This window comes from Arvicola amphibius, chromosome 8 (genome assembly GCF_903992535.2).
Source record: "Arvicola amphibius chromosome 8, mArvAmp1.2, whole genome shotgun sequence".
In the NCBI taxonomy this organism is placed as follows: Eukaryota; Metazoa; Chordata; class Mammalia; order Rodentia; family Cricetidae; genus Arvicola; species Arvicola amphibius.
This window is the reverse complement of record NC_052054.1, coordinates 14,513,831-14,540,473: the sequence shown is the minus strand read 5'-3', so window position 1 is coordinate 14,540,473 and position 26,643 is coordinate 14,513,831. Positions and strand designations below refer to the sequence as shown.

The 26,643-nt window shown below is 43.4% G+C and overlaps 1 protein-coding gene across 6 annotated transcripts in view; it reads right to left on the bottom strand.

The window, feature by feature from the left end:
* Syne1 (spectrin repeat containing nuclear envelope protein 1) overlaps nt 1-26,643 on the bottom strand; it is a 467,607-nt gene that overhangs the window by 181,953 nt on the left and 259,011 nt on the right. For all 6 annotated transcript variants that reach the window (XM_042055521.1, XM_038339737.1, XM_038339735.1 and 3 more), the window contains 12 exons: nt 23,531-23,848; nt 22,218-22,373; nt 21,892-22,062; nt 20,686-21,012; nt 18,276-18,428; nt 17,734-17,901; nt 14,870-15,046; nt 12,304-12,450; nt 8,378-8,503; nt 6,790-6,966; nt 5,139-5,404; nt 1,195-3,355 (listed from right to left, as the gene is read on the bottom strand). In XM_042055521.1, the coding sequence (XP_041911455.1) occupies nt 1,195-3,355; nt 5,139-5,404; nt 6,790-6,966; nt 8,378-8,503; nt 12,304-12,450; nt 14,870-15,046; nt 17,734-17,901; nt 18,276-18,428; nt 20,686-21,012; nt 21,892-22,062; nt 22,218-22,373; nt 23,531-23,848 (4,347 nt within the window). The remainder of the gene's footprint in view (nt 1-1,194; nt 3,356-5,138; nt 5,405-6,789; nt 6,967-8,377; nt 8,504-12,303; nt 12,451-14,869; nt 15,047-17,733; nt 17,902-18,275; nt 18,429-20,685; nt 21,013-21,891; nt 22,063-22,217; nt 22,374-23,530; nt 23,849-26,643) is intronic.

The window sequence follows — 26,643 nt, the reverse complement described above, 5'->3', positions numbered from 1 at the left end:
ACTAAGTACCCGCTGGCCTCATTCTATCAGTATTAGTCACAATGCTTCCATGCGGGGAAAATTCCCAGAACCTTTGCTAATGTAGTGCGCATGTGCAAGGCTTTTGTGTAAAGCGCTGCAGTGTGTGCACGGACCCTACACACTGTGCTGTGCTCGGCGTCATCTCCAGGTCTCTTCCGACACCTAATATAATGTTGCTATACTCGATTGTTAAGGGAGTTGTATGAACGGGTAAAGGTATGTACTTTTTTCCATTTTTTCTTTCTTTTTTTTTTTTTTTTTTAAAAATATGCCAATTAGATCAGTCTGGAGGTTCCTCAAAAAACTGCAAACAGATCTATTGTATAAGCCAACCATACCTCTCCTGGGTATTTTCCTGACGGGTTCTAGGTCAGCATGACACAGAGACGCTTGGATATCTACATTCACTGCAACTCTCTGGCATGCTCGAGGGTCCACCCACAGGAATGGATAAAGAAAATGTGGTAGGCATAAGTGATGGAACTTTATTCAGCCATGAGCAAGGAGATGGTGTCATTTGCAGAAGGATGTGAGCACCTAGAGAGTGTCATACTAGGTGTACAGAGCCTAGATCTTTTTTTTAAAACTACAAACACACATAATGTGCGTGTCTATGACATGAGAATGAAAACGAACTAGAGAAAGACACGAGGCGAATGGGACGGGGGAATCATGCACAGAAATGTCCTTAGGAAACCCAGGACTATGTCCAGTGACTATATGTCAATCAAAATAGTAAATCAGTTGCAGAAAATGAAAACCAGTTTAAGTAAAATGTATCTAGTGTGGGACATATAAAAATGACCGTACACATAAACAATTAAAATGGTCTGGTCTTTGAAGTCACCATTGAGGAGGATTTGATGAACCATCAAAAAAGCAATGTCCACATTTTTGTTATGTTTCTTTCTTTTTTCTTTTTAGTTTTGTGTCTTTTGAGATAAGGTCTCCTGTAGCCCAGGATAGCCTCAAAGTGGTTTGTAGTTTAGGATGACCTTGAACTCCTAATCCTCCTGTTTCCACAGCTCAAGAGCTGAAATTATATGCCTGACCCAACACACTTGCATAAAATAAAGCACTGGACTTGAAACACAGAACCAGCCCTAACCAGATTTTTCATGTGCTTACAAGAGAGGCAGCCTGGAAAAGGAAGACAGAGCGCCCCCTACCGACCTGCCGTGTGCGCAGGGCTTCCTGCACATCCCCGTCCAGCTCCTTGAGCTCAGCCAAGGTGTGCTCCAGGTCTGCAGAAATCAGCTCCTTGACTTTGGCGAACTTCTCCTGCTCCTTGTGACTCAAGGCACTCATGATCCTCAGGCTAGACAGCACTTCCTCCTGGTGGATCTGGATCTTTCGGATCTCCTCCTGGATGTCCTGGAGGCTGAGGTCCAGGCACACTGGCCCACTGAGCTCTGCCTTCACCCTCCGAAGCCAGTCCAGGGAACGACTCATTTCCGTCTGGAAGTCTATGCTCTGTACCATTCTGCTCTCACACTCTGTCACCATCTCCCCGACGCCGGATGTCAACTGTTTCAGCTCCTCCTGCCAGGACTGGACCTGACCCTTGGCCTTCTCATAAGCCGAGGGATCGAGGTGTGGAGTAAGATCTTCGAGGTGAACAGCCACTCGTTTAAGCAGAATCCCCGAGTCCTGCAGACTTCCTGCCAGCGAGTGGTATACCTTGAGCTTCTCCTCCACGGGCAGCGTTTCCTCGTTCACTTTGGCCTGCTCTGTTTTCACGACTTCCAGTTGGCTCTCTAGCTGCTGGCACATCCTTGCATGTTCTTTGTACGCGCTGGTGGTGTCTTCTAAGAAACCGACCCTTTGCTCTGCTTGTCGCTTCAGCCTGTGATACAGAGCAGCCAGCTGTAGCATCTTCTCCGGCTGCCAAGGCTGCCCCGTGCTGCGAAAACTTTCTTTCTTCTGGTTCAGTTCATTCACGGCTTCCCCAAGGCCCACTACTTCACCCAGAAGGGCTTTGCATCTCTCGTGAAGGGACACACTCTCCTCAACGATCAGGTCTGAGGGCATTTTTCTCATCTTCAGGAATTGGTCTTCCAGTTCACCCAGAGACTGGGTTGTCAACTCTATCAAAGAAGCATATTCCTTTCGGGCCAGAATTGCTTCCTGGATTTTATAAAACTTGTCCTTAGCCAAGGCGACAATGACATTGAATTGTTGGGGCAGAGCACTGAGTTTTTCACTGAGGTAGGAATGGTCAACTTCATTTAGTGATGGTAGCATGGCCTGCCCAGTCCTCTGCAGTGTAAGCAGAAGGTTCTCGTACTCCGGAGATTGTTCTAGAATGTTCTGGTATTTGTCCAATTGTGCATGGAGCTCAACCCTCTCATTCATGAGATTGATTTCAGGAAATGTGATAATGTCTGCTTGTTTAAGCCAATGGCAGGCTTTATCAAAATCTTCTTTAAAATGCTTTCTAGAAACGAGGCTTTTCTCCAGTTCCTGCAAGCGGTGACTACATTTTTGCAAAACTGTGTCATAGACGCTCTGCAACTCCTGAAGCTTCCCCAGCACTTCCGGCCTTTCTTGTTCTATTATTCCTTTCATCAATTCACGACCCTGTGCCCAAAGTCCGGTGACCTCATTTTGGTAAGTCTTAAGACTGGCCTGCGCGGTCTTACATGTTTTGATCTGCTTGCTCACATCGTCTGGAAGTAGGCAGATATATTCCCGGAACATGATCTTTCGCTCGTGTTGTTGGATTTGGCTGGTGGCCTGAAAGACTGCCATGAGGAACTGGGTTTTCTCAGACAAAGCCTTGTTCAAGTATTTCCTTCGCTGGCCCACTAAGTCGCTGAGACAGTTCACATGCTTCTGGGCATCCGAGAGTGCCTTCTGGATCACTTTCCGTTCATTGAGGCCAAGGTCAGCCATCACACGATCTGCATCCTTCATCAGGGACTTCAGGAGCATCTGCTTGGCCTCCAGCTCACTGCAGATGGCCAGGTGGTCCATGAGGAGGTTCTGAGCCATGTCGGGAGGTGGGCTCTGCTTCAAGGCCTCCACAATGTTGGGTTGTTGCTCTTCCGCCCACTCCATCAGCTCCTGGAATCTGGATTGTACCACATTTAATTCCTCCAAGTTGGTGACTGACACCTGGATTTTCCTTTTGACAAGGTCCTCAAGCTGAAACCAGCGTCGCTCCAAGTGACTGGTCTGCTCTTTGACCAACTCTCTGTCATCCAGACTCAGGTGCTCTATCAGTTTCTGTTTGTGGTCTTTCAGGTCTTCAATGGCATTCTTCTTCTCCTGCAAGGCCAAGGCTAACTTCTTCAATGCCTCCAAGTGGACAGCTGTGCTTTCTGCATTGGATCTGTACATACACAAAGAACACAGGAGCAGGTCAGTTCCTTGCCCTCTTAAATGACATTTCAGTATTTTCATTAGGTGGGCATTCATAGCTTAGATTCACCATGACTGATGCAGATAACGGTTGACCAATAAAGCTGTTGGCATTAGGAATCAAGCCTCATCCAGTCCTTGAATCAGACCAAGATGCCTATGTGCCTCTCAACTCTTTTATTACTAGACAATGCTGCCTTCCAACCACACTCCCACATGTTTTCAGCTTTCCTTGGATCTTATACTCTCCCTAATAACATAATATACGTGGTGTTACAGATAGGAAAACATAGATATACTGCTACACAAAAATAGTGTTTAATGCAATAAATAGTAATAGTAGTATAGTTTTTTTTTTGTTGGATCAAGGTATAAATGGTAAAGCAATAGACGGCAGGATCTAGAAGGTATAGCTAATGACCCAGGAGCTGTCTAGATGGACTTGGTTATTTTTATATGTCTCTGTACTTTGATATGAGAAAAACTTTTAATAAATGTGTGATTTAAATAGTTACCCTCTTCATTACAAAGCCCAGATGAAAAAGCTGGATCTTATAGTCTCTTGAATTTACAGGTGATCAGTTCTGAAGCATGAGAAATCAGGCTTGTTGGCATTATGATTGCATTTGGTCTTGGATACATTAGGTTTAAGGTACCTATAGAATTAATATAAGCCAAATATATGGGGAGGTTTGGCTGATAATAACTGCATTTATTTAAAAAAAACAGCAAAGGGCTGAGCATCAAGAAAGAGTAAAAATGAGAAAATGGTATGCCAAACTAAACAAACTGCAAAACATCACCATGATCTACCTACTTCTAAAATAATTTTGGCATTTTGTATTGTAAAAACCTAATTTATGTAAAAAATTTCATTTTTTAGTAATTGTAATGCTCAAAAGCATGGGATGTTTTCATATGATATACTGGGGTGTGTGTGTGTGTGTGTGTGTGTGTGTGTGTGTGTGTAAAAGGCAGGTACGTATTTTTTTAAGGAATAAAAGCCATGAGGGATTCAAGGACCAGACATCTCAAAGGGCATAATTTAACTGAATGGCAGAATAGTTCTCTAGAACATGACTGATGTGGATTAAAACTGAAATGTCCCCCATAGGCTCATGTGTTTGAACACTTAGTGTCCAGTTGGTGGCACTGTTGTTTGGAGAGTTGTAGAACCTTTAACAAGTGAAGCTTTGCTAGAGGAAGCAGGTCATCAGAATGAGCTTTGAGGGTCTATAACCCAGTTTGCTTTGTATCTGCTCCCAGCTTCCTGTTCCAAAGAAGTCATAGGCCAGACACACCCTTGCCACTGTGGGGATGCCTGGCCCTTCATCTTCTCTCTACAATGGACTGCATTCCCCCCAACTCTGAGCCTAAATAATACTTGCTCAGAGCAATAAGAAAAATTTGTTATAGAGTGACCAGACACGACTAGACTACTTGGAATATCTGTAGCTTAGGGACTTGACAGACTTGCAGAGAAACTTCTGGGCCATGGAGGTTCAAGATGAATCCACTCTGAAGTCATGAATGGCAATCAATGACTGACAGTTAAACAAGGTGACGACATTCAGTTCTTATCTCTGGAATAGTGTCTGAGACCACAGACAAGCATGTCTCTTGTTTTTTGATAATTAGTGTTAAATTAAACCAGGAAGCTCCCCTGCCTACAACTGCTCAACATTAGGATCTTAGCAATATTCTGCCAACTTCTAACTCAACATCACGGTGACCTACTGGGTGAGTTCTGCTACCTGGCCAGGTTATCCCATTCTGTAGTAAACTTTTCAAGAAAGGCTTCAACAATCTCCATGTGGTCGTGGTATTGGCTGCTTCTCTGAAGGTCCTGTTCCCTCTGCACACACAGCTGGCCAGCCTGCCGGCAAAGATCTTGCCACTGGTCATTCAGGTGGCTGATTTCCTTGTGTTCAGGAGATTCCTGGCTCTTTGTCAACGAGTTCACCTTCTCTATGATGGTGCTGATGGAGGCCTGTTTGCTCTGCAGCTGCATAGCAAAATCCTGAGGATGACAATGTAAACAGTCTAAAACACAGATGCATTACCTTTAAATATAGTTTAAAAAAACCAGAAAACTTGAAAGTCACCATTATTTCTGTTGAACATAAATTCCCAACTGAGGAAGAATAGAGGAACTTGGATACTTCCTTCCTTGCTTTGTATTGTTTTGAGAAGTGCAAACAAAATCTAAAAGTGTGTTTCCTTGAGGAAAGAGCTTAATTTTCTCAAAATATATTTCATAAAAAATGTTTAAGCCAGGCAGTGGGGGTGCACACCTTTAATCCCGGCACCTGGAAGGCAGAGGCAGGTAGATCTCTGTGAGTTCCAGTCCAGCCTGGTCTACAGAGTGAGCTCCAGGAAAGCCAGGGCTACACAGAGAAACCCTGTCTCAAAAAACAAAACAGAAAACAAACAGGAGAGGCTCCAAAGCTACAGAGAAACCCTGTCTTGAAAAACAAAAACAAAAACAAATGAAAAACAAAACTGCCGGGCGGTGATGGCGCACGCCTTTAATCCCAGCACTCGGGAGGCAGAGGCAGGCAGATCTCTGTGAGTTCGAGACCAGCCTGGTCTACAAGAGCTAGTTCCAGGACAGGTGCCAAAACCACAGAGAAACCCTGTCTCGAAAAACCAAAAAAAAAAAAAAAAAAAAAAAAAAAGAGAAACAAAACTGAACAATGAGGCCTCGTGTTTGTAAACAGCAGTGCCCCAGTTCTGTAGGCTAAAGGTCAGCAGTGCCCCAGTGCTGTAGGCCAAAGGTCAGCAGTGCCCCAGTTCTATAGGCTAAAGGTCAGCAGTGCCCCAGTTCTATAGGTTAAAGGTCAGCAGTGCCCCAGTTCTGTAGGCCAAAGGTCAGCAGTGCCCCAGTTCTGTAGGCCAAAGGTCAGCAGTGCCCCAGTTCTATAGGCCAAAGGTCAGCAGTGCCCCAGTTCTGTAGGCTAAAGGTCAGCAGTGCCCCAGTTCTATAGGTTAAAGGTCAGCAGTGCCCCAGTTCTATAGGTTAAAGGTCAGCAGTGCCCCAGTTCTGTAGGCTAAAGTTCACTTTGGTGCCTACCAACAGTGAATGTTCCATATGAAAACGGCCATGTAGAACTCTGAGACTGTACATGAAATATTATTTATTTACTTGCTTGGACAGGGTCTTGCTACATTTCCTGGACTAGTCTTGACCTCCTTGCCTCAAGCCGTTTTCCTTCCCTAGCCTTCAAGTATGGTGGGCTACAAGTGTGTGTCACTGTGTTCAACCTAAGGTTGTTTGCCGCCCACACTCCTACTCCTCAGGTGGCAGTCCTGGTGCCTGAGGGCTTACAAGGCCCGGGCATACGGAAATGAATGTACGGAGTCCATTGCATCTTTTGCTCTGTTCTTGGCCTCCCTTATGCCCACCTTGACTTGAGAGACCATATTCTGGGTGATATTCAGCTCCAGCTCCGCGTGCCTCCTCTTCATGTTCTGTAGCTGTTGGTCAGCGTCCTGCAGGTAAATCCAGAGCTCGGCCTTCAGGTGCTTGATCTCTTCCCAGCCCTGAGTCAAGTTCTGGGCGTGGACCAGCCTTTGTTCAATCTGGAGAAAGCACAGTGAAATGCCATCAGTTCCCCTGGACACGTCTCTGCTCAGTGGCTGAGGTGTGAGCTGTCAGGGGGTCTGCGGGCAGAGCCCAACACTGTGCACACACTCCACTCAGCTAGATCAAAAAAAGTGCTTCTTTATTTGTGCCGAGAAAAGCATCTTTCCTTTAGGCTCAAGAGTTCTAAAGAGGGCTGGAGAGATGGCTCAGAGGTTAAGAGCATTGCCTGCTCTTCCAAAGGTCCTGAGTTCAATTCCCAGCAACCACATGGTGGCTCACAACCATCTTGTAATGGAGTCTGGCGCCCTCTTCTGGCCTGCAGGCATACACACAGACAGAATATTGTATACATAATAAATAAATAAATATTAAAAAAAGAGTTCTAAAGAATGAAAACATCTAAGAGTTCTCCCATGTGATTTTTTAATCAGTGATGTGAAGATCTAAGAAGTTTTAACAGTGTCTGAGATCAAAAGCCGCCCCAAGAGCTTTTCCCATTGGGCTGAGCAGTAGATACATTATCTGACTGGTAAATTGGGTTGGAGTAATTAAGAAAGGTTTACATCTTTAAAACTTTTGTCTTTTCATCTCGTAAAACTCTGAGGGTTTGATTTTTTTAAAAAAAAAACAGGGAATCATACAGCCTAGGGTGGCCTGGAGGTCCTGACAATCCTCCTGCTTCAACCTCCCAGACCCTGCCCAGTTGTGGGATCACAGACTGCTCCACACTGCTCCACAATGCCTTATTTTTATTTTTATTTTTTGATTTTTCGAGACAGGGTTTCTCTGTAGCTTTGGAGCCTGTCCTGGAACTAGCTCTTGCAGACCAGGCTGGCCTCGAACTCACAGAGATCAGCCTGCCTCTGCCTCCCGAGTGCTGGGATTAAAGGGGTGTGCCACCACTGCCCGGTTCTACATTGCCCTATTAATGTTTCCTATTGTCCTTCCATCTGCTTTGCTGGCTTTGGGAAGTGTATAACTTGTTTTATTGTGTCTATTTTAGATACTTAGATGCTATCACCTTTCCGGAGGATTTAAGCACTAGCCCATGGCAGGCCTGATACAAAGAAGGGAGGGCAGGGAGTTCCCCAGGTTGAGTATTACTTAAGGAGAAAGGTATGAGAGAATATGAAGATAGCAAGAAGCTGGTCATTAGACTGGGGACGGTACAGACGGCGGGGGTTGCGGAGACTGAACAATTCAGCTGCCACTCCACTACATTAGTATCCCCTTTCATTTTCGTGATGGCTAACATTCGAATACTAACTTATTATTACAATCTAAGAGGATTATAGCAGGACTAGCCCAGGAAATATTCTCTTTAAACCTGACAGCCTTCAAAGAAGATTTGAAGAAGAGAACATAACCAGACAGTTTGTTGTGATCATGCAACTCGTTTGTTGTTACCAGCTGTTCTGTTTGCTGGATGTCTTTGGCGGTGGTTTTCACTGAGGAGTTTGACAAGTCACACATGGAGCAGAGGAGATCCAAGTAGGTCCTTGCCTGCTCTTGCAGAGCTCTGAAGTGTTTGACCTGAAGGAAAAAAGAAGGCATTTGTCAGAGTCAATGAGAGGGGTACACTGTTGAGGTAGCAAGGGAGCATTTTATTGATATTTCAGACACCGTCTTGCTCTGCCAGTATTTTCACCACTGTCCTGAAATATGTCTGTGACTCATGGGGAGAATTCCAAACACACTGGCAGATCTGTTTGTCCACCATCTGGTTCGCATTATAATTAAAGCCGTCTGCGTGGTCTGGGAGAGGGGAAAACCCAAGGCTTGTCTCCAGTCTCTCCAGATTTCCTCGCAGCATTTGTGTTTCCTTTTCATATCAGGAAAAGAAGTCGCAGCCTCGTCCTCTCTACTCATTCACATGCTGTGCAGAGCGTGGAGACGAGGGCGAGCTCGTCAGGGTGAGCTGGGGAGCTTCGCTGGAGTGAGATGGCGGGGTTCCTTCCTCAGCAAGAAGTTCATAACCTGCTCTTTCCTTTATCAGATTCCAAGAGGGGCTTATGCGAGTTGATTTTTTTTTCTCATTTCTTTATAGAAACACAGAAACATGGGTCTCTTTGCAGAGGCAGATCATTGAGGAAAAATACATTTTAGATACTGGGTATAAAGTAGTCCACACAACACAATGTAGGCCATCACGGAACTGGCGTTCTTCTAAGGACAGACAAGGTAAATATGTCCACAGATATTTTGCGTAGTTGTGCTACACACCATGTGGGAAAGAAAAGGTGGAGACAGGATTATATGGAGGAAGCCCTGCGACTGCACAGCAGCGTATCTCCAATCCCATTCTGGTTTCTGCATCTACTCAACAGTCTTCAATCCCAGAGCCATGGGCGACTGAGGCAAATAGCTCTTCGAGGAGAGGTCTGTCCTTTACACTGTGGGATGCTCAGTAGCATCCTTAGACTGCACCTGCTCAGAACCAACAGCATCCCAACCACTATTAATCGTGGTGTCTGACTATGTGCTTCATCATGGAATGACCCTGGGGTTGGGGGGTAATTTGACATCACCCAAGTCTAGACCACTGCTCCAGTCTCAGCAGGTTTAAAAAAATAAACTCTTCACTACCTCAAGTCTCCCTTTGTTTGGCCAATTGTGATTACAGCCTATTCGTCGGCTGTGGAATAAAATTTGGAATTTATGCTGCAGGATAATGGAATGGCATTAGAAGAATCGTGGCCAGGCCTTGGCCTGAGAGCTGCTTTTAGCATGGAGTGAGCAGTCTACAGAGGACACATACAGCAATGGAGAGCACAGAGGACCTGTCTGCTTCTCATGTGGATATAATAAATACTGATCTACTTCCCACCAAGTGAGAAGCAGAGCCTTGGGTATCCATTGTGCAAAGTGACTGGTGGTTTCACCAATCAGTAATCAGTGTGAGCAGCATCACCCCACGTCCTGCTAACCCCAGCCTTGACCCATGGCCCAGACAGATGACCATTTAGAAATGAGAAGAGAATAAGCTGTCAAGATTTGAGTTTTAAAAATACTTGTAATTTAAAGGACAATGATTTACTTTGTGATTAATAAAGCTACTTTAACCCTAACCAGTAGAGGCAGTTCCAAGTGATCATTGCTAACATTAACTTCCAAGACGAATCAATCTGGCATACTTTTCTCATCTCTCCAATTCCTGTCCCATGCCTTATAAAAAAAAATGTAACTCTGAATGGGATTGAATCATTGTGCCAGTCTCTTGTGGTCCCACGAAGAGTTGCTGGTATGTGTTTACAGAGTGCTTGCTACAGGAGAGGGTATTGGAGGGTCAAAATACAACTTGGGGCCACAGTGCAGATGCTGGTCAAAGGCCTAACTCCAAATCTGCCTCTGTGTGGAGTCCTCAGTAGCGAGGTGCTCCAGCCCCATGTCTGTACTAGTCAACTGTGAGAGGCCTGTTCGGCTTGGCATGAAGACAGCATCCAGCAAGGAAAGCATTAACGAGTTGGAACAAAACAGAGAACAGAAAGAAAATTGACAAAAAAAAATTCCTTCGTCTTCAGTGTCTCAGATCCAGATGGCCCACAGCCTTGAATTCTCTTCTATGGCTACTTTCAAGTAGATGGCAGACATACAGAAAGGCTGCGGGAGGGCAGTGGGGCACAGAGCTGCACACTCAGGAACCTGAGCACGATTAGTGGGGGGCCTCCTGGTTAGCACAGTGAATCCTGCCCTGTTCTGACAGAAGGCCATTGTGAGAAACACTTTTTTGGTGGGAACAAAGGAGAAAAATTTATTTTTGAGTGTTTTAAATAGAATCCATCCATAATAAGGGCCCACACAGAGAAGAGGTGACTCAAGGAAGCTTACAATGGGAAAAAATGTGGACAAGGGATTTGGTGGAGACGTAACATTCTGCCATGAAGCAGTGATGGAACTGAAGACCACCGCGTTAAGAAAAACAAGCCAGACTAAGAGGGACAAGCATCTTTCTCATACACATAATTTAGAGAATGGAAAGTGGACTTGAGAGCAAATGTGGGCTGTTAGGAACGAATGGCAGCAGGGGAGGGGTAAGAGAGGACAGCGAAGGTGTAATCTGAGGATCTGCAAGAACGCCACAAGGGACCTCACTGCTTCGTGGCGTTTAATACGCAATCCAGACTGTAAAGTTGAAAAGCTCAGAATATAAGTAGCCTTTAATTATTTTTTCTTGGCTTACAAAAAGGCACATTTTTTTTTTTCTGATATGGTGCTTTCCAAAATACGATGTGTGCACTGACGGGAACATTTTCATGACTTAAATAGCATAAATCATTTAAGCCAGTTCACACTGGAATGGAATAAATGGGCACTTTCTCTATGAGGACTAAAAGAGCAAGGGTGTTATATTGATCTCTGAAATAAGAAATTTGAATTTTTTAGTTGATCCCATTAATTCATCTGGCAGTAATAACATTTACAACCAAATTCCTCTATTTCTCCCAAGATTTGCCCTGCATGTTAATCTGCTAAGCCCAAAGGTTTTAAAATATTTCTTCATGTCCTAAGGAAGTTTCTGTAGCATGATTATAGGCCTGCAGATTAATATTAATATGCAGTAAATTCCTTTCATGTGGCAACAGTTAGCATTCCCTTCATCATCCATTCCGCAATCGCTTCCTAAGCACCTCATTGGTGGAGAAAGGACAAACAACCGCGGGGCAGGGCAGCATTGCTTCTCTGTTTACAGCTCAGATTCCCTTGTGAGATGGCATTCATATCTCAGCAGAGTTCAGAACTACATGCACAGCCGACCCTCTAGCCCGAGATTCTGTACCCACACGCTCGTCCACTGAGAGCACTGAAGGAAACCAAAATTGTGTCTGTCGTGAAGATGCACAGACAATTCCTCATCATGGCTGCCTACACAACTTCACAGCAGCCACTTCATTTTTGTGAGATTATATTGCATGCAGTGTTCAGAATAATCTATAGAGAGTGTGAAGAAGCTGGATGGGCATGGGTAAGTTTATTACTGATAGCACACACACCATTTCCAACAAGGGATCGAACACCTGCATATTGTGGTATCCACAGGGTCCCTGAAACCAACTCCTCATGCCTGTTGGGTAAGAGCTGTACTTACAAGCTTTGTTTTACACAGGAGAGAACTCAGACTTGGAGAAATTAAGTGATGGAGCCAATAGCCACCTACTGATAAGGTCTAGAGTTGAGCTTGTAAAGGACAATATTCTGTCTATTCCACAGGTCCCCTGCTTGTGTTAGAACACAGACTATGAGATCAGGCTTCCCTGATACTTTGCTGCTCCTAGAATCCAGAAGAGTAATGAATGAATGACTCATAAAAAAATAAACTTCCCAGACTCCACTACCTGCTTAACAGCTTCTGCCCTGCTCAGAGGTGGCTGCGGGCTGGGCTTCAGGTCTGGCTGGACCGCAGAGATCCATGCCTGGCACTGCTGCAGGGTGTCTTGCCGGCTGACATGTTTTTGAAGTTCATATTCCAAACTGCGGTACACCTGAGGCAGAATGGGGCCAAGATATTAGGGTTGACTTCTGTCTCTATGAACATCACTATACTTGAATAAGCATGAAGAACAGGCCACTTAAATCCTCAGGACTCCCTAGTACTATGTATATCTAGCATGATCAAATGTGTTCCAAAATTTCATACAAAATTCATTGGCCACAGTCCACTTTATAATTTCTATAACTATCCACATATAACAACATCATCCATAACAGACCCATTGTTCATATAAGGAATAAAATGTGTTAGAGTACATGAAGTCATCGAAATAAATGAGAACATGAGCCAGAGGTTCCCGAAGCTTCTCTCTGTATTATAAATAGTGGAATTTTTGTTTTAACTAGGAGCTAAAAATAAAAAGCAATGAATCACTATTTTTAAAAGCAACCAAACTCCGATGCTTTTGCTAGGAATAAATAATAGTATACAGAGAAGTAGAGGCGTTTGAGACACACATTCCACCATGGAAGCTATATTCAGGACCAGGGGCTGGAGCGATGGCTGGATAGTTGAGAGCAGTGGCTCTCCCAGAGGTCCCAGGTTTGGTCCCCAGCACCACAAGACTGCTCATAGCCATTTGTAATGCCAGTTCCAAGGGGCTAAGAGCTCCTTCGGCTCTCTTCAGGTACTGTACACATTCATAGTACAATGTACATTCAGGCAAAACACTCATACACATAAAATAAATAAATCTAAAAAATTTCAAAAGAACTATAATTGAGATTCATTTATATATGTGTTTCTGATATCTCTATTCAATCAATTCATTTTCAATCATTTGATCAACTTGGCTACCTTGGTCTATAAAATGAGCTCAAGGTAGGCCAATGTAACTCAGTATGTCTTCGTTTTAAGAGAAAAAAACGAATATGTTATCAAGACGAATTTTTACAGTCTAAGGAACCAACTGCATTGTCTACAATTTTTGCTATTTCTCCCATTATAAACACAGATCAGTCTCTCTTCCCAGTGTTTTCAATTAGTTCCTCCTGGCCAGCCTAATGTAACATTTTAAGAACAGAAACACTTGACATGATTTAAAAATCCCACAATTGCTGGAATGGTGATTTACACTTTTAGTTCCAGCACTCTGGGGGGAAAATAGGCAGATCTCTGAAAGTTGGAGGCCAGCCTTGTCTACATAGTGAGTTCTATGCCAGCCAGGGTGAAATAGCAAGACCCTGTCTCAAAAACAACAACACACAAGACAAAGCTCATCACCACCACCACCAAAACAACCAAAATCAAAATAATAAAAAACCAATGCCTCTAACAATAGAAATCAACTTGCTGACAATACTAGTTATTATTAAAAGAACAATTCTTATTTACTATAGACCTATTTCTATCTATCTATCTATCTATCTATCTATTTATTATGTATACAATATTCTGTCTGTGTATATGCCTGCAGGCCAGAAGAGGGCACCAGACCCCATTACAGATGGTTGTGAGCAACCATGTGGTTGCTGGGAATTGAACTCAGGACCTTTGGAAGAGCAGGCAATGCTCCTAACCTCTGAGCCATCTCTCCAGCCCCTCTATAGACCTATTTCTATGGCATTGAGAATGTAGTTTTTGTGGAAATATACCCATTAAAGTACAATTTAAAACTGACAAGAACTTACTTCATATTTCCAATTTTCATTCAAGTGTCCCAAAAATATTCAGAGTAGAAAACTAGGCCTCCAAATGTTAAAAATTAATAAATGGTGAGAATGAAAATGCATTTATTTTAGTGCTTCAGAATAAATGGCAAACTATGGGGAGTTTTGATTGTGTGTAAAAAAAAAGATTAAAAACTGCCAATATAAATTTTTCTTTTGCTTGCTTTGAGACAAGATCTTACTTTGCAGCCTAGCCTGGCCTTGAACTCTTCCCAACTATCCTACCTCAATCTTCCAAGTGTGGGGGTTCTAGGCAAGAGTCAATGCACCCAATTTGCTGAACAGCTTCTATCTTTTGTTTGAGACAGGTTATATGTTACCCAGGCTGACATGAAACTAGCAATGTAGTGTAGTATGGGTGACTATGACCTTCGGGTCCTGTGACCTCTATTTCTATAGTGATAATATTACAGTCATGTGATACCACTCTTGGTTCATATGTGCTGAGGATCAGACCCCGGGCATGGTGCACGCTAGACAGACATGCTCCAAAGTGAGCCACATCCCGAGCCTAATATGTTTTCATATTTAATCCTTCCTTTAAAGGATTGGATAGACGTGTACGTCTAATTTCCAAGCTTCCTCACATGGAGCAAGGGCCCGACATGCTTGTTTGGTTGTGAACTCTGTCTGCTTACGAAACACCAAAGCCACTCTAAAGATTTGGGCACTGACCCCATTTTTGAAAACCCAGCCTTCCTCTTCAGTTCATCACTGTGGGGAAGCCTCCACAGCACTCACCCTCTGTGCTGTGCTGCAGATGGCAGAGTAGCTGTCCTTCGTGCCCTGCAGGTGAGCTTGCACGCTCTGTTTCTGCTTCGCTTGCAGGTGGTCTGGACACTGGCCGATCAAAGTGTTGCCTTTGGTTTTAAGGTCATCCAGGCGGTCCTCAAAGCCTGCTATTTCTTCCATCATCGCCTGCAACAGAGGAGGTAGAGAGCTCCCAGGATTCCATCTCCAGCTTGCGACAACCTCTTTACTGAGCATCTAGTTTAAAATCTCATTTTATTGTCTAACAGACCTTTTAAAAGAGTTCTGTGATTTATCTTGGAGATGCATTAGGTAAATAAAGCAAATGAGTGTTTCAGCAAGCCACCAATGGGAAGAGTGAATGAACTGTGGATCAGTCATGTGACAGTGAAGTGACTTTAGGACTACAGCGTGTGCACAGGTGGTCTCAGAGAGGCACTGCTACGACCACACAGCCAGGGTAAAAGATGTTCACCTGTGTGTCAGATCTGTCTGTTAGAACCTAGGCTTGTTTTTTTTTTTTGTTTTTGTTTTCTTTTTTAACCTCAGATGATTTACTATTTAATTTACTTACTGCTCTGGTTTCTGTAATAATACAATATATAATTTACACCCAATAACATTTAGATGAATAAAAATAACTATCATGCTGCTTACAGTTAATTGTCTACCATAGTCTGGAAATTGTAAATAAGCCATTGTCATGCTGATGAGGGACTAAAGCCCAGAAAGGTCATATCAAGGTAACCTAGCAGTAAATGACCAAGCCTCCCAGTTTTGGACATGTCCTTCTGGACTTCAGGCCCCACAACAATTCTCATATTCATTATCCAGTAAGCATGTTCACAGATTGTTCAGGGCGCAAGAAGCACGCTTGTCAAATGAGGCTAGAGACATTATAGGTCACACAACACTAATGGCAAGGAGCACATTCCGACACAAGGGTGCCTGGGGGGATACATCTCTACATAATGGAATCATGGTTGGGCTCTCAGGGATGTTGCATTTTCCTTTGTCCAGTGGGCTTGGGTGAGTGGATATTAAACAAAAGTGGAAACCACTTTTGTCTTCAGTTTGAAACTGATGTATTATATCCTGGGCTAGAGAGAGAGGGAGAGAGGGAAAGGAGAAGGAGAAGAGAAAGAGAAAAAAAATCCCTTCCCTAGATTCCTGCAGGGTTCCCCTCTGCATGCTGTGAATATCATTAGTTAATAAAGGAACTACTTTGGGCCTATAGGGGAACAGAACTAGGTGGGTAAAACTGAATGAAATGCTGGGAGAGAGAAGGATTTAGAGAGAAGCCATGTAGCCCTGGAGAAAGATGCCAAAACTTTACCTGGTAAGCCACTGCCACTTGGAAATACACAGATTAATGGAGATGGGTTAAATTAATATGTAAAAGTTATCCAGTAAGAAGTTAGAGCTAATGGGCCAAGCAGTGATTTAAATAATACAGTTTCTGTGTGATGATTTCAGGGCTAAAGGGCCAAGAACTAACTAGTGGTCTCCTTACTACAAGTTAGTATATGTACTGGTTAGTCTTTTGACATCATGACACAAGCTAGGGTCATCTAAGAAGAAGGAACATTAATTGAAAAAAAACTCTATGAAATTGGTCTCTGGGAAAGTCTGTAAGGCATTTTCTTGATTAATGATTGATGTGGGAGGGCCCAGTGTACTAAGGGTGGGGCCACTCTTGGGCAGGTGGTCCTGAGTTGTATAACAAAACAGCTGAGCAAGCCATAGCCAGCAAGGCGGTAGTCCATATCCTCCACGGTCTCTGTTTCTGTCTCTGCATTGAACCCCCAACCCTGACTCCCTTTGTAAGCTGTAAGGTGAAATAAATCCTTTCCTTCCCAGATTGCTTTTGGTCATGGTAGTTACTACAACAACAGGATGCAAAATAGGAGAGCATGTTTTTGTAGCCTGCCAATATCAGCATAATAGCTGTTTGTCCCCCATCCATGTTCTGAGCACACCCAACCCCACTTAGCTTCCAGGATCAAATGAGACCCAGCATGTTCAGAGAAATCTGATCATAGATTAGTAGTTGATTTTCTGATCCTATTTGTGAGGTGAAAATTTTCTTTTGGCAAAGAGGCTCATGTCTTCATGGCACACCACAAGGTATTGATTTACATCACAGATAAAATTATTTCTCCTTAAGATCAGAGTGGGTCATTACATAAAATGGTCTACATGCCATCTGTCAGTATTATGTGTAATTACAAAGAACACAGACCTGCAAAGATAAGAATGTCTGCCCTCAGTGTTGCCCTTTGGCTCACAAAGTGTTTGCACGAATGTCATTCCCTAGGGTTTCCAGCACAGTTACGAAGTGAGACAAGATTAGGACAACCGCCCCAGAGAGGCTCAGGTCCCAGTTAGGAAGGATATGTGGCTGGCCTAGACTGCAGACTGACTCCCAGTTCTGTGTTCCATGGCTGGCATGTGTTTCTAAAGTAGAAGGAATCTCTTCCTTTGCTAAAAGATCCATGCAGACTAAATTCCAAGACAAAACACACACACACACACACACAAAACAACAACAACAACAAACTATGAGCTCAACCGCGTGCAGCGTGTTCAGAAGCCGAGTGCTAAGGCTGAGTAATCTTTGCTTTACCAAGGATCAAGTTCAGTGGCTCTAAACTGTCAGCTGCACATGAGGCTCACACGAGGTTTTTGAAGCACAGTCATAATTCAGAGCTGCACTTGAAGACACACATGTCCACACATGCATATGCACACATGTGTACCCACAAGCATATACACATGCACTTATGGACAGACACATGCAGACACATACACAGTGTCAGGCCGTCGAAGCCCCTGTGTGGTGAGAGTAGCTGTACCTTGTGATGGGCAAGCTGCTGGGTAATGGTCTCCAGGCTGCTGGCCTCCAGAAGGTCGGGTGCCACCAGGCGGCCAGACATCTGCAGCAGCCACTTTTCTACCTCTTGGAGTTCACTGTTGTAGTCTTCGTGGTCTCGGACTTTAGCTTCCAGATTGAGGACGTGCTCCTGCAAAACCAGGCCTGTGTCAGAGTTGACTTTTGAGCCTGGGACCGACTCAGAATTGTGTTATATTTAAAAATTGTCTAGGGTAACGCGGAAGCTAGGCAAACTGGATTGTGTCAGAAAACCACCAGGATGGGGCTAGGATGCAGCTTAGGTGTAGAGTGTGTGGATAGTACAGTCAAGGGCATGGGCTCCATTCCCAGCATCTAATAGGAAATGAACTATGTAGAAAACCACCAGGAATGGAAAAATCAGCTGTCACGCTATCAAAGTGCCTCTGGCCGATGCCAGTCCTCAAAAGTCTATAGTAGAGGGAACAGAAGCAAGCTTTATTACCTCCTGGGCAGTCAGCATGCTCAGTGCCACCCCCTCCTCACCTTTCCCATGCTGCAGAGGTCCTGGAAGTCACTTTGAAGTTTCTGTATCTTGTCCTTTAGCGTCTGATCCTGTACCAGTTCCAGAAGCGCCTCACCCTTCTCTCGCACCGAGTTCACAGATGGCTCGTGGGACAGCACCATTTGTTGTAGTGACTTGAGTCACAGAGACAAAAAGGAAAAGCAGCCACCTCATTGGGGTGAACAAGGAGAAAATACACAGGTGCCTGTGGAAGCCATGACACCACCTCCCTCAGAGAGGGATCTGGCAAATATTTATTGACTCAATGAAGTACAAAGAATCAAAAAGATAATACTTCACCATAGCTTGTGCTATTTTTACATTATTATACAGAGGGGGAAAAGCACATGTAATGGCCTTGCATGGAGGAGAGAAAAATCGTCATTTAGCGAAATTGAACACAGCTCATATTTCTGTCTCCCACTTCATTACTTTCTACAGAGATAAATGTCAACGATGTCTCAGTTCAGAGAGCATGAAGTCTGTTGCAGCTTGAATTAGAGTTGGACCTAGGTAGAAAACGCCCAGCACTTGCTGAGACAGGTTCAAAACATACTTAACTACGCTAAGAAATCAATCCAAATTGGGGGAGGAGAGGAGGGGATTCTCATGAGTACATCTTCAGTGTCAAGCTGCCAGGCCTGGAGGGGAGGCCAGGCACAGCATTGTAGCTAGAAATGCCAGTAGCTTCTAGAGAAGCAGTTTGGGGTGAGCCTGCATACTGTCATCCCTAAAGACTGTTGCTAAATCCTTCAGGGCCATTTAGCAAACCTGATGGCCTACAACTTTGTCAAGGTACTGAGTCATTAATTTGACACACACATACACACACACACATATTTATATGTATATACACACACATATGTATATATGTCTTTCTATCTTGATCTATGCCTGATTTTCTTTAGTTAAGATCAGTGGACAGAAATGTTTAAGGCATCTGTGTTAATTACATCACATGTAAGTAGAAGGCAACTTTGATGATTATTTTGAAAGTCTGAGCAGGTGAAATTTCTAACTTTCTCTACCTGTTTATATCTCCACTGTATCTCTAGAATGTATTATTGATCCTCCAGAAACTAAATTCCCTGGTGTCTACCTGTTGTAGAATATTATTTTACGGTGTGTTGCTTTTGTTTCTGCTGCATTTGTCTAACTGTGAAGCTGTGTTAACTGTGCTTATCTAAAACACCTGATGGTCAAATACAGAACTGAATGGCCAATGACGAGGCAAGAGTGAGAATTGGCAGGGCTGGCAGGCAGAGCGCGTATATAGGAGGAGAAACGAGGATGAGAAGGAGGAATGAGAGAACAAGGAGAGGACGACATCTGGAACCAGACATCCAGCCACACAACCAGTCACAGAGTAAGTGTGAAAGTAAGATCTACAGCAGTAAGAAAAGGAAAAAGCCCAGAGGCAAAAGGTAGTGGCGGGTAAGTTAAGAGACGCTGACAAGAAACAAACCAAGATAAAGCCATCACTAAAAATAAACCTCCATGTGTGATTTATTTGGGAGCAGGATGGTGGACCCTCAAAGAGCCAAAAGACAAAAAAAAAGGAAAAGAAAAAAATCATATAACATTCCTTCTAATTAGTCAGTTAGAAGTCATTGTCCTTAAACCATGCTATCTCATTTTCAATTTGCTCTGAGTCAGATTCTAGGACTGGGAACTCAGGAAAGAACAGAAGTGACTATAGTGGGATAGATGTGATATCAGTGACCAAGGTCACATTTGAGAATCATACACTCAAGCTACAGGGAAAAAAGCTTGCAAAAGTATCTCATAAGATTTTTAAGCGGATGAGTTTGTGGTGGGCTCTTCAGCTACACGATTGGGAGTTGAACACCCTTGAGAAGATCCATATAGCTGTATCACAAAGGTATATTGATTGATTATATTAACTTTTGAATATTAGCCCTGAATAGGAAGAATCATGCCAAAGTTGTATGTTTTGCCAACTGTAGAGGGGAGAAGCCATGTAGCACTACTGGAGACAGATGCTGGAAACTTTACCAGGTAATCCACAGCCTCGTGGTGATACAGATAGTAATCTCTAGTAAGAGATAGTATCTAGTAAGATAGTATCTCTAGTAAAAGATGGGTTAAATTAATATGTAAGAGCTAGTCAATAAGAAGCTAGAGCTAATGGGCCAAGCAGTGATTTAAATAATATAGTTCCTGTGAGATTATTTTGGGTCTGAGCTGCCGAATGGCTGAAACAAACAAGCAGCCTTATTACAACACTATAGCTGCATAAACCAGCAGCAAAGAGGATATATAGGGTATCCTTCAGCACCTGTGTGGGTGAAGACTTTTGGAATAGACTCTCTCCCATTCGGTTCTTGCCTGATGCCCACACACATGTGCTAGTAGGTTGCAAGGGACTACCTTGTATTTGGATAGCTGCGCCTTTTTCTCATACAGTTCCATTTTGGGTTCTTCGGGCGTGTGCAGGATTTCCTGGTATTCTGCCATCCATCGGGTCAGCGCTTTGCACTTATCTGAGAACTCTTTGGCCAGGTGAAGGCCCTTCTCCAGGCTCATGTGCTCCTTCCGCACAGTGCCAGTCAGGTCCTTCAGCTGTTCCATGTGGCTGTGGATCTCCTTCCTCAGTTCCTCGGCCTCATTTTCCTCCAGGAACTTCACAGCCCTCTCCCCTTTCTCTCGAGCTGATTTCAGCAAACTGTGGCCCTTCTCCATGTCTTTTAATAGAACCTGAGAAAGAAAGCAGGTTACTATTGTTGTGGGATGACCAAAAGCAACTTGAAGAGGTAAGGGTTTATTTCACTCGGTTCTGTATAACAGTTCATCATCGAAAGTAGAGAGGGCAGAAACCAGGAAGCAGCAAATGATGCTCAGCCTACTGTAACATAAACCCTGGACCACCAGCCCAGGGATGGCATCACCCACAATGGGCTGGGCTCTACCCCATTGATCACTAATTGAGAAAATGCCTTATAGGCTTGCCTACAGGTTATTTTTGCCATTGAGATTCCCCTCATCTCAGATGACTCTAGCTTGTGTTGATATAAAACCAGTCAGCACAGAGCAAATGCAGTGTGGATCTTATTTATTTATTTATTTGCAAATAAAGGTTTTCAGATTCTATTTGGAATCATTCTGTAGTCCCTTAAAATAAGTTTTTGAAGTTTTTTTTCCAGGTTGGACCTATCAAGGAATCTGAAGTTCCTTTCTTTAATTCAACACAGGATTTAAATCTTGATCAATATACCATTTTCAAGTCAGAGTCTTAAAAAGGAATCTGATGTGTCTTTTATTCTCAGCAAATTTTCATCCCAAAAAATTTTGTTTACTAGTCTGCTAATAGGCCTAGATGGGAATTTGAGATCTAACCATCAGGATTTGTCAGCTTAAGACATGGCGGACAGTTGCCCATGGGCCATTCATGTGACTATGCCTCACACATGGGTGGAATCAACTTTGGCCTTAAAGCATGTATAACTGTTATTTGGATTAAAATGATGATTTGGGGGTTATAAGCAACTTGGAGTCAGGAATAGACGCATGCTTCTAGATCTGCCCAGTGGAAGAGGATCATGAGGGGAGATTGGAGCCAGGAGGAAGTCTGCCTACCTCCAATGTCTTCAACTTCTTCCCCATCATTACTTCATCGACTTTATCTATCTTGGTAGCCACATTCTTGAAGTTTTTATGAGTGGAGCCATACCAGTCTGAATAGCAACTGAGCGATGATTCGGTTTCCTCCAGACTCTGGATTTCCTCTTCTAAGAATTTTATTTGCTCCTGTGAAAGCAAAGAGAAGACTGAACCACGGACGAAAGCCCCAGGGCCAGGACCACTGTGGACCCTCAGACCTCTTCAGTAGGAGCTGGTGAAGACGGCTTAGGCTCAGGATGTCAGCTGTCTCTGGTAAATGTCAGGGGCAGGGGGCAGCTCACCAACACTTGGAGCAGCAGGGCCTGGTAGCGGGAGGTCAGCTGGGTGGCCTGACTGCCCATCCTGCTGCTCGCATGGCTCTCCTCCAGGATCTCCTGTGCTCTGCTTCCCACCTCCTCAACTTCATCTCTGTGTGCTGAGAGGTCTTCATGCCACTTCTGCAATGACATCAGAACCAGAGGAAGAGGAACTCAGCCCTGGACAGTCTTAAATCGGACCGACGCTGTGTGTACCATCTGAAGGGAGCATGATTTGCACACGTGTTTATGAATATATGTATTCTGAGATACAATTCTGAAAATGTGTCAAATATAATCTCTGTGAAAAATTATGTCACAACAATGTGATAACGGTTGTGTATCTATAACTCTCAGCCCCTTCCTTTAAACACCAGCCCCTGTGGTGTAATGGTTAATGCTCTGGATTCTGAATCCAGAGATCTGAGTTCTTATCTTGGTGGAACCTGTTCCTTGAGAAGGAGACCTGGTCAGTTATCCCTATCAACTCAGACCATGAAACCCAATATAAACGGACTACCCATGCGGGCCTCAGCATAGCCCGGAGTGTGTTTCACTGTTCAACTTCCTTTATATGTTATGCTTTGGTTCAAATGCCTTTTTAGAGTTTCTTATATCTTCCCTTGCAGTTTAATCAGTTTTAAAATATTAAAATGAATAATGAGAACAAATTACCAAGGCCTATAAATTGTTTTGACTATGTGCAAGAGACTTATATAAAAATTAGAAAGAAGCTAGTTATGAACTATTAATTTATGGAACTGTATTAGATCCCTTTCATATCATAACCATAATTTTAAAAGAGTGTTGTTTCCGTATTTCTATGGTGGAAATCAGCAGACATGGAAAATGAATATAATAGTTTCACAAAACTGTACTCTATTTTAAATTTTTCATGGCTTTAACATTTAGTGATTAATGTCTGTGCACGTGTGTGTGTGTGTGTGTGTGTGTGTGTGTGTGTGTGTAGGTCAGAGGAGAACATTAAGGTGGTTCTGTCCTTCCCATATGCGTGATAGGGACAAGATTCAGGTAATAAGCTTGTGCAACAATCACTTTTACGTGCTGAACCATCTCACTGGCCCAGCACCAAACTATAGTCTGTCCAAGATGAACCTAAGAAGTAATGGCTGCGAGGAGAACCATTTCATTTATTTTAAATATTCTAGACCAGCATAGTGGAAACTCAGAAGATGTTCACCTCAGACAGACAACTTCTATGTGTTTTCATGAAACAAACTACAAGCTCTGCAAGACAATTTGCTTTGACAAGGCTGGGGAACTTCCCGGGATTGCACCTTCATCTGCAGCAACTGTATCTCCTTGGCGGATCGGCTACTCTGGCAATCGCTCCTGACACTGATTTTCTCCTCCATTCTCTTGAGCCATTCATCCACTTGTTGGAACTTCTGCTCCATCAGCCTCAGTTTGTTCACCACACTGTTGAACTGTGTCCGGGTCTCAGCCAGTCTGTGCTGGTAAACCTGCCAGTCCTGACGGAGGGATTCCAACACTCTGTCTTCTGCCTGGGGGATGCCTGATGGGATGACGTCCTCCCGGGTGTGCAGTACTGAGTTCAGCAGGGCCTGTCCCTCTGCACAGCGCACTTGAAGCTCCTGCAGGCAAAAGGGCATGGGCATCATGACTCACTGATAGTTCATACCAGTGTATCTCAGCTAAACCATTTTGGGTCAGCTCGTAATTCACATGTGATTTTATCCTACACTACTAAACAATGCACGCCTGCATCTCTAACAGTGAACATTGCCTTCCTCTGTCTGGAGTAAGAGCCTGAAAATCTCGCAATTAAAATACAAATAACCACCAGGTAGTGGTGGGGCACACTTTTAATCCCAGCACTCAGGAGGTAGAGGCAGGCAGATCTCTGAGTCTGAGGCCAGCCTGGGTTACAGAGTAAGTTCCAGAACAGCCATCGCTGTTACACATAGAAACCCTGTCTGGAAAAACAAAAATGAAACAAACAAACAAACAAACAAAAAATAACAATTTCCCAGTTAAGTTTTTGAAATTTGATTTTTTTTTAGCTTTAGGCAAAAGCAGTCATGACAAAAGTGATATTTTTTAAAACAATAAGTCAGGCTTATTACAGCTCAGCATCTTCTTACACAGCTTTCCGGGCTGGTAGCTTTGGCATTAACCGGACTCTACAGTGACTGCTGAGAAAGGAAGTGTGGATCCTCTTCATGGCAAGGGGTGGGAGTCTTCTTCCAGGTTTATGCCCTAGGGAATATGGTGGCCCAGAAAATTTGGATCATTCCCCTTTGTAGGCATATAAACCTGGAAGGTTGAATCATGACACCAGCCTTCTAGGTGCTCCTATATTCAAATATATTCTCTTGACCACAGTATAAGCCCCAAAGAGTCACCCTAAACAAATGAGTGTGGACATATATTGAATAGCATACATTGCTTTTTTATAGAAACATATCCTTAACTATTTTGGCAAAAATGGTATTATATACTTTAAATTCTAGCCATAAGAAATCAATGCATGTTGTTGAATGATATGATTATTTATAATAAAAAGAACCATGTAAACCGCCACCATGAACATTAAAGGCAGCCATGCACGCAGTCAGAATTGACACAACACTCACACAAACATGGAGGCTTTCTTTGAAAATTCTTTCATTCTTTTTCAAGGTGATGTTGTATAAATTCTCCTTAATTTGTTTGCATATTATTCCTGCAAAGAGGCCTGAAAATCAATGCCTTAGGTTTTGCAGGACTTTGGGCTGTGCTACAATTGTGTAACTCTGCTGGTGCAGTACCCACCCAGCCATAGACAGGGTCAATGAGTGTGGCTGTGTGCCAATAGAACTTCCTTAAAGCACCGACACGGTGGCCATGTGCCGTAGTTAACTGATACCTTCTCTAATTTATTAATCTCAATTTATCTCCTCTTCCAAGTTTTATAAAAATAGTTTTATCTATTATATGTCATCATTCTACTAAACAAATTCTCATCTATCCGAATATATGAAATATTTATGCAAAAGAAAAGCATAGCTTGATATTTAAGTATGGATATATGTTCCATGACTTGAATTAGACCCCTGGTTTATATATAAAGTAATTGGTGCCTATGGTCTATAAAATTGTGGCTTTCTAACTTCTAGCCTTTGCTTTATGAATTTATCAGTTAAGTATGGTTTTCTTACTTTTCACTTAATCTCACTATGTGGCGTCAGAGGGGCTGTCTTGTGTTTGATGTTACCTAGTAACAGACTCCACACCACTGGCCATGGGTGGGAGAACGTAAGGATCCTGGAGTGGCCCTGTCTTGTAGCCATGTAGCAGGGAGTTACAGTGCTCCACTTCTGTTTCCTGCCACGGCCTTCCTCCTTCCTCTTCAGCGTTTGTGGAGACTTAAGTCAGACAATGTAGAAGAAACATAAGAATGGCAAGGGCCTGGAGTTTGGGCCGTGCTAATCTGACTTAATACGCTTTAAACAAAACAAGAGAAGCATGTAGGCTGGAACTTGCTGGTTCAGTTCATGCACAGCCGCTTACAGAGGTCATCATTTGCTTTCCAGGGTGTCTGGCATGTAGCAAGAAGAGAGCTATTTAAGGACACAAAGTCAGCTGCTCGCAAGTGAATAGTAACAGCTGTTGGGTACTGGGAAACCTGCCTGTAGGCCTGGCATTCAGGAGACTAAATAGGAATATCCTGAGCTCAAGGCTAGACTGGGCTGTATACCAGAACCCTGCCTCAAACAATGATAGTATGCATATGTACATGCATGTCTACATATATGCACTAACTATACAGCCAGGCCTGTAAGATCTCAGAGATCAGAACACTTAGTATTATAAAGCAGGGCAGATGAGACTCTGTAACTTGTATAACTTCTACTGTTTGTTATCTAGTATTTATTATCTTTAAGTAAGATAGTTTCTTCTCATTTCATCTTCACAGTTGTGTTGAGGAAAACGAGTAAGAGAGCTTCTTTCATTTCTGAAGTTGCCTGGTACCAGGTCGCACGGAGAAGTAGAGTCCAAGTTTCCTTACCCCAACCTGTTTGCTTGGCATTACACAACCCTTCTTGAGACTCAGCAGAAGGTCACGGGAGTTGCGCATATCAGGGAAAACCATGAGAGGATTTGCTTCTCCTACTCATCCTAGCTGTAGGGATAGCTTGCGAGTCTTGAATCAACTTTATTTGGGGTCCACAGCATGCTAAGAAGATCTAGAACACTCCCCAGTGGGACATGGGGGTGGTCTTATTAGTCTTTTCCAGTTCTTTATTCTGTGCTCCTAGAAGCCTTTTACTGGAGACCTCCTTGACTCTGCCTAACCCTGCAGTGATGAATGATTAAGAGTTCAGAGCTGCCATAAGTTCCCTTGCCTTAATCTATTACTGTCTATACCTCATCATTTACAATAATG